Raw genomic sequence first — 7,002 nt, 5'->3', positions numbered from 1 at the left:
GAGAAGTACGGACGCAGAGACAGAAGCCATGTGCTCAGTCTTCGCAGCCTTGAAGAAGGCTGTGTTGGGTAGTGTGGTGGGGGTTTGGGTAGTTTGAAGGGGCCACAGGGCTGGGTCTTGTGAGAAGCTTTGAGAGAAGCCATCTCCCTGTCTCATCATGCCCCATGAGATTTTCATCATATTTTCTCCCCCTATCCTGTTGAAGAGGGGGAGAGAGAGAGCAGCTCAGTGGGCACCTGGGCTACCCGCTGTGGTCAACCCACCACGGTCCTCTAAACCCATCATTGCCACCTTCAACTTCCACACACCCCCCAGGCACCCATGACCTCTCCATGTCCCCTGATCACACTGTTAATGAAGGGTCTACCAGCACTGCCACATTTATAATTGTAATTTATTTCTCTTGTTCTCAACAGCACATGCTCCATCATGACTCTCACTGGCTCAGGCGCCCTGTCTGCCCCCAAACCCCTCCTATCTTAGTTCAGCACAGGGCTGCCAGTGGCAGGTCTGTGGCAAGTCCATGCTGGGTCTCTGGTGTGTCCACAGTGGTTCTGCTGGCCCAGCTGGCAGTGCCCCCTCTGTGGGGACATCCTCACATTCCACCCATGTGGTTCTGCAGCCTCCCCAGCACTCCCTGCACCCGCTGCAGTACCTCCTCCTCATCCACACCGTGGAAGGCTTCATTGGGGGTTATGGGGAAGGGATGGTAACTCGGGTACTGTGTGGCCTTGCCATCCATGCCACAGCCATGTAGCCACTCCACCTCCTGTGCCAGGCCCCTCAGCTTTGGCTCCACCACCTCCAGCCATTGTACCAGCCCCATCAGCCCCACTGGGCCCTCAAAGGCTTCACCATGGCAAAGTACAGCAGCCACCAGTGCCTTCTCCAGGGCCTGGTGCACCTTGAAGAGGACCCAGTTGGGGCAGCAGCGCCCGATGTCATTGTGGGCTGCCTGCAGGTCATTCTTGGCCTGCCGCAGCCACCGCTGGGCCTCTGCGATGGACTGAGTCGGGGCTGTGGCCTCCTCATTGCACAACCAGGAGCCATGGACTTCCTGACCGGTGGTGTCCCAGTGGTGCTGGGCAGTGATCGCAGGGTTGTACTGACAGAGGAGGTTCTGCAACACCTTTGTCTGTTTGACAGCACACAGCTGCTGGAAGGTTGCCAGACTGTGATCCACATCAGCATTCACCTCTGGCATCAGGCTGGGCCAACCCTTCCATGGCTTTCCCTCTGCCACAGCCTCCTCGCGCAGCCTCTTCTCCAGCTCTGGTGCCATGACCTCCTCTGACTCTGGTGCAGCACCCACCAGTGCCACATCATTCTCCTGCAGAACAAAGACTATGTCCTGTGGCTCCTGGCAGACCAGCATTTCACGCAGTACTGACAAGGTGGGTGCCTCCATCTGTCCACCCAGCATGACATTGATCTCCTGCACTAGTGCATCCAGGACTCTCAGCTGGTGCCGGTCCAGCACCGCATCTGCATGCCGGATGTAGAGGAGCCGCTGGCCACCACCAGTCAAGCATGCATGGGTGACTTGTGACTGGGAGCTGCCCTCTACCTTTTCACCACAGTGGACCAGCACAGTGAAGATGCTCTTGCAGCACTGGACTTTCAGCTGCTCCACTGCAAAGCCACCATCCCACTCCATTCTCGTCATAGTCCTGTGGCTCTGCCACCGGAGCAGGGCCTCCAGCCCCATCCTAAACCATGGTGATGCCAGGAGGGTTTGCAGATGCCTCTGCCCAGGGCAGTGAGAACCATAGCGACATGGCTGCAGACTGCCCTCATCCAGCTGCTGCTTTGTCACCTTTGAGAGGGCCTGTGGCCGCAGGCGCTGTGGTAGCATTTGCAGCAGCCGCCAAGAATTAAACCCAGTCCCTGGCAGTTCAGCCATAAACATGAAGGTCTTCCCCAAGGCCCTAGAGGTACTTGAGGATGTACAGTCATTGAAGTACAGCCTGTGGGATGGCTCTAGGCAGTCAGCAGTGCTCAGCAAGTACAGCTCAGCCACACTGGAGAAATCAGGGGGCTCCAGTGCCTCCCGCAACAGCTGGAAGAAGTACCGTGTGGCCAGCAGGACTGTCTTCTTCTGGGTAGTACTGAGGGTCCCACTGTCATGGCTCTCCCGGTAGATTTGGGCCAGGACACGGCTGTAGTGAGTCACTGTGGGGAACAAGACCACCCCAAGGTGTTGCAACAGGTCTGTACAGACAGACAAGTGGGGGTCAGGCATGGCAAGATAGGGGTAAAAGTCATCCTCGTCTGGGAGTGATGTCACCACTTGCCATGGCATGGCCACATCCCCTGACTTGGTCAGCACCACACGCAGCTCAGTGAGGCGCCCTGCATCCACCTCCTTCAGATGGGTGTGCAAGAAGCTGTACACCTTCCGGAGCACGCTGACCCGTGTGTTGACCTGCTGCGGCGTCTGGCACACTGCCCTACACACCTGCTCCAGGTTGGCCACCACCAGGGTAGTGGGTATCTCCACAGTAACTCCCATGGCCTTCAGGAGGTCTTGGTTCAGTGAAAAGGACTTCGGCAGGATGGTGGCTGATGTCCACAGGAGCTCAGCCACATCTTCTTGGCAGTGGTAAATGCTGCCCTTCAGGGCCACAGGCTTAGTGCAGGCTGCAAAAGGGGGGTGGAGGTTCATCAAGTCTGGGGGAATGTCCAGTGGAGGCAGGAAGTGGATTAAGGCAATTTGCCTTAGGAAACCCTCTGACAAGGGATTGCCCAACAGGATGTCAAACTCTTTGAGCATTTCCTGCTGTCGTGGCCGCAGGTCTCCAGCATGGTACATAGCTTGACTGGCTTCATGCTCTATCTCCAGGGCCAGTGCCACAAAATCCTCTGCAGAAAGGCTGGTGCGGACACCTGCCTGAAGCAGGAAGTCCTGAGCAGCTATCCGGTTGTTACCTAGCTTCACAAAGAAAGACTCAGGCACAAAGCGGTGCTGGAGCCCCAGAGTGCAGAAAGAGGGTGTGTTGTCATAGAAGTAGGAGGCCAGGCGTAGCACACCATGAGCATCAGGTATGAAGGCCACAGTTCGAAAAGCTGTCGTGACATCTTCCTTGTACTTAATATCACAGATGTGTGTCAGGGCAAAGAACAAGCGCAGAGCATCCATAAGCTCTTGCGCTGTGAGCTGGGGCAGCTGGGGCAGCACCACAGTCATGAAAAGCTGCTGCTCATTTGTCAGATTCCACTGCAAATCCTTGGCCAGCTTCTGGGGGATCTTGTCTGCTGTGAGCAGCAACAAGCCCTTCTCTAGGCTGTATAGGACTTGGGCAAGCAGAGGCAGTTCTGGGAACTGGCTTCTGAGCAAGAGCACCTTGCGGTAGGGTGCCACAGGTACGTAGACCCCACCATAGTTGTGGAAGAGAGGCAGGAGCTGGAGCTGCTTCAGTGCCAACGAATCCAGTTTTCCCTGCACAAAGTGCAGCAGAACACTCACATCCTCGTCGTTTAAGTCTTTCCAGTGGAAATCAGCTCTGGCATTGGCCAGCCGGGCTAGCACAGCCTTGGGGTCTGTGGCCTGCAGTGTCCTCGTCATCAGGCAGTGGTAGGCAAAGTTAAAAGGCAGCAGGGGCTGCTGGAGCACAGGGATGCCCAATTTGTGCAGTACCTTGGTCACATCTGTGTCACACCTAAAAAGAACATTGGGGAGGGAGGATAGTGGCAGTAGATGCTTCGAGCCTGTCTCAACCCCCTGAACAGGCAGCACTGCCACATCCTGGAGATGATCCATGAATAACTTCATGTCCACTTCCAGCTGCTCTTTGGTGTTTGTGTTGACCAAAGTGCTGAAGAAATTCCACAGCTCCTTGAGCCACTTCTCCCACTCTCTGGTCCAGCTCAGCTGACCCAGCGCCTCCTGGATAAGTGGTGTGGCCTCCAGGAGACCAAACTTCTTTACAAAGCAAGGCAGGGTCAGGTTAGACATTAACTTGTTGATAAAGCGGTGGCAGTGGTTGGGGAAGAGGTGGGCAAAGCAGCTGTGGAAGACTGGGTGGTGGATGCTGAGAGCATTCAAGCAGCCATCTTGTGTGACAAGCAAGGGCAGGCCTTCCAGTTCCAGTATCTTCTTCTCGTCCTTATCCATAGGATCCAGGCAGTGATTCAGGAGGATGGAGCAGCTCTTTGGGGTCCTCAGGGGCGTCTCAGCAAGCATGCAGGGCACGGGGAGTGCCAGGGCCCTGAGGAAGCGCTGGAGAGAAGCTGGCTGCAAGGCAACAACCTCCACCTGGGCTCCGATGAACTCCTTGTAGATCTGCCGCAGGTGGGTGAATGCTGGCACCAGGTTCATGTTCAGGTGCTGCAGCACCTCCTGGAGAGCTGGCTCAGGTGTCTCCTCGAGGAAGTATGGCTCTGTTAGCACATCCCCACCACCTGGAGATGCCCAGGTCATTGTCACCGTGCTGTCAGGGCGCTTTATGTGGTACACAGGCACCAGGGGCAGGCGTTTGTGACTGAGGTGCCTATAGACATCCCTCACCATGTCCTGAAAGGTAGGTAGCACCTCTGACACAGCAGGGAACAAGTGCAGGTAGTGGGAGGCCAGGTGCTGCTGACAGACCTTCAGGGACTTGAACTGGAGCCCTTCAGGCCCCAGGGCTTTCCATTGCCTGGTGAGAAAGGCACAGTATAGTGGAGCCACCAAGTGCCGGAGCAAGAAACGGTTCCAGTCTGCCTCTGTGCTGTTTGGGTCCCAGCAGAGATTGCGTCTGGCTGCATCCACGGAGAAGTTGGCATTGATGTGCACAGGCAGCCCTGTGTTCAGCGGCAGTGGGAGGGTGCAGAATGCTTTGCCCGTGACTTTGTTCAAGCCCAATGGCTTCAGGCAGGCTGCCACAGACCCATAGGGCAGCCGCCCAAACACTGGAGACTCCTCAGCACCCTCCTGAACCCCAGCTTGGGAGATCACCCTCCACACGGTGCTGGTCCTGCTCTTGCTGGTTTTGACTGTCATGATATAGGATACAGAGGTGTGGCCGTTCCCATCCATGCCTTGGCACAGTCTCGCTTGAAAGCCCTGTCTCAGTTCTGCATCACCATCTGTCAGCTCTGTGGCCACCCGCAGCCTCTCCAACACCTGGCCCCCGTCTGGGGTTATCTCAGAGAAGACCACAGTATGGAGATGCCGGAGAAAGAGCAGTAAGTCTTCACCGTCTTCAGCCAGTACTGTCTCTATGGCCATGAGGTCTTGGTCCCGCACAACCATGCCAGACACCTTGGAGATAGTAGCCCCAGCTGCAGTGCGGAGGGGCAGCCGGAAAAGGACACCCTGGTTCAGGTTGAAGAGAGAGGGTAGGAAGGTGCCATAAATGTCTGGAAAGGTCCTCTTGAATTCAGGGTTGACAGCAAACATCCCACCAGGGCTCTCGGTTGTGGCTCCAGGCACGTAGTAGAGATGGGGATCAAAGACACACAGGGCACTGTCTCCAGTAAGGAAGGCTGGGCAGTCAGTAAAGTGGAAGACAGTGTTGAAGCCAAGGCCATATTTGCCTGTGAGATCCTGCCGGCCTTGCTTGCCACCCACCCCCAGATGCTGAATACCTTCAATGTCCTGCTGCTGGAAGGGGCTGTCATTGTAGATACAGAGAGCAGGGCCCTGCAGGGAGTTCCAATTCTCGCTGAAAGTGGCATCCACTGGGTGCTGCCGGCGGTCCCACACGAAATGCACAAGGCCCGCACCAGCATCATCCGCATTCTGGAGCAACTCTCTCACCATATCATGAGCGGTTGCTGGGTACTCACCCAAGTCGTGTAGGCAAGTCTTCATGGGCCCCAAATGGCTGCACCCAGAGGCTCAGCTCTGCAGTGGGCAGTCGACTCCTCTCCAGTGCCCAGTGACGTGTGGTAGGCACCCCACAGCGCAAAGCTGCGGCTCGGGACAGCTTCTCGTGGCACAGCAGGACAGCTCTGTCCACTGGCATCCATGGTGCATCATTGAAGTGGAGCTTGTCCCGTGGACGCAAAATGCCCTTCTGGTCAGGTAGAAAGAGCTGCTGAGTCTGGTAGGCATCTGGCTCTTTGTCATCTGCCATCAAGCCACAAGACACCAGCCGCAAGGCCAGAGCCAGCTCCGCAGCAGGCAGTGGCTCTCCAGCATGCATCTCTGCCAGGGTGCAGAGCACTTGGGCATAATCATCCCAGTCGAATGCGTGGCGCAGCCCCACACACTCCCAGAGTTGGCTGTAGGCTTGGTACTGCTCTGGGAGCTGGTGAAGATAGGGGACAGCCTCAAATGACAGCTTCTCAGCCACAGACGTGATGGGGACAAAGCGGGAGCCCACCAAGATAAAGGGCTCCCCTTGGGGCACTGCAGAAGCCACCTCACCCCAGCTGGAGCGATCTCTCTGGAGCAGCATGTGCAGGTACCTGTAGCAGCACTGGGTTTTGTCCTGCAGGTCCTCTAAAGTGAGAGCATTGGAGCTACAGCTCAGTGCCTGAAGCTGCTTAAGTACTGTAGCTGCTGGTAGTTGCCGGTCCAGCCCTAAGAAGGATGCAACCTCCTTGGGAAGGCTGAACTTTTCTCCCAGCATTTCATGAGCCAAGATAGGGTGGATGAGTCCCACTAGTGCGGCATGGAGGTGATGGTAGAGCTGGGCAGCTGGCAACAGCACATGTTCACCAGTGGGCAGTGTACCAGGGAGGAAGGGCACAGTCTGGAAAACTGCCTGCATAGCGTTGTTCACCCTCTCCTCCACTGCATCCTGAAGCAGCTCAAGGATGCTGGCAGCCCTCCGGCAGGCCTGGGCATGGTCCTCTGTCCAGATAAGCTGTACTGTCTTTGCCCGTTCCAGCAGCTCTGGCAGGGTCATTGTGTCCTTAACCATACCCAGCCTCTCCAGCCGCCGTAGTCTTTCCGGGGAAAGGAAGGCATCCCCAGTGGGGAAGCGCCCATCCTTAGGGTCAAATAAAGAGGCAACACGGCCTCTGGGATGCACCAGGCAATTGATGCGCTGCAGGTGGCCATGAGGAGTGGCA

At 56.6% G+C, this 7,002-nt stretch overlaps 1 protein-coding gene across 1 annotated transcript in view; it reads right to left on the bottom strand.

Annotated features, from left to right (window-relative positions):
• Nucleotides 1–595: 595 nt before the first annotated feature.
• Nucleotides 596–7,002, bottom strand: part of LOC104508254 (sacsin-like) — a gene marked incomplete at its 5' end in the record, with an annotated part of 13,086 nt that continues 6,679 nt past the window's right edge. The window contains 2 exons of the mRNA XM_010149813.1: nt 596–5,757; nt 5,885–6,920. Of these exons, the coding sequence (XP_010148115.1) occupies nt 596–5,757; nt 5,885–6,920 (6,198 nt within the window). The remainder of the gene's footprint in view (nt 5,758–5,884; nt 6,921–7,002) is intronic.

Source organism: Eurypyga helias, unplaced genomic scaffold (genome assembly GCF_000690775.1).
Source record: "Eurypyga helias isolate BGI_N326 unplaced genomic scaffold, ASM69077v1 scaffold20934, whole genome shotgun sequence".
Classification (NCBI taxonomy): Eukaryota; Metazoa; Chordata; class Aves; order Eurypygiformes; family Eurypygidae; genus Eurypyga; species Eurypyga helias.
This window is presented reverse-complemented; position numbering and strand designations above follow the sequence as displayed.